Raw genomic sequence first — 587 nt, forward strand, 5'->3', positions numbered from 1 at the left:
ATTCCAAACCTCCTAATTCTACCCCCCCCCCCCCAGCGTCGCATATCTCAGTTTTTCCCTCCCTCTCAAAATCATCAAAAAGTCATCTCAAACACAACCCAGATTCGCCGTGAGGTCGTCCGGGTGCGGCGAGGACGGTGAGGAAACTTCGGCGGCGGGCCAGAACGAGACTCAGTTGGGCGTCGTGGGCGTTGAGAACCTTCTGCGTGCCCTGGCTGCGTGTTGGGCGTCACTCTTCACCTTTCAGAGCGTCGAGTACCGCAGGTATTTTACGCTCTTCCCTCTTCCTCCCTCTGTCTGTCTGTCAGTCTGGGTAAGAGATGTTTTATTTGGCTGCATAAACTTCATATATTATTTGCAGACGTGGTTCCTTTTATGTACCTCATAAATATTCTACCGCATTTTTAGGGTTTGCGAAATTACTGTCATTACAATTAATATTTATTTTCTCATATGAATACCTCAGTTCAGCAATGTAGAATACATTATGTGCATTGACGAAAAATCCTGCAATATTCACTACATAATGAAGTAGTGTTGCTTTAAGAATCTGCATTTCCTTGTATTTATGTTTTTGTGCACGAAAG

The 587-nt window shown here is 44.8% G+C and overlaps 1 protein-coding gene across 1 annotated transcript in view; it reads left to right on the plus strand.

Moving 5' to 3' along the window:
- Positions 1-587, plus strand: part of LOC119592339 — a 39,276-nt gene that overhangs the window by 20,695 nt on the left and 17,994 nt on the right. Inside the window, 1 exon segment of the mRNA XM_037941166.1 lies at positions 103-264. Within this exon segment, the coding sequence (XP_037797094.1) occupies positions 103-264 (162 nt within the window).

The sequence above is a fragment of the Penaeus monodon genome, chromosome 30, assembly GCF_015228065.2.
Source record: "Penaeus monodon isolate SGIC_2016 chromosome 30, NSTDA_Pmon_1, whole genome shotgun sequence".
NCBI lineage: Eukaryota > Metazoa > Arthropoda > Malacostraca > Decapoda > Penaeidae > Penaeus > Penaeus monodon.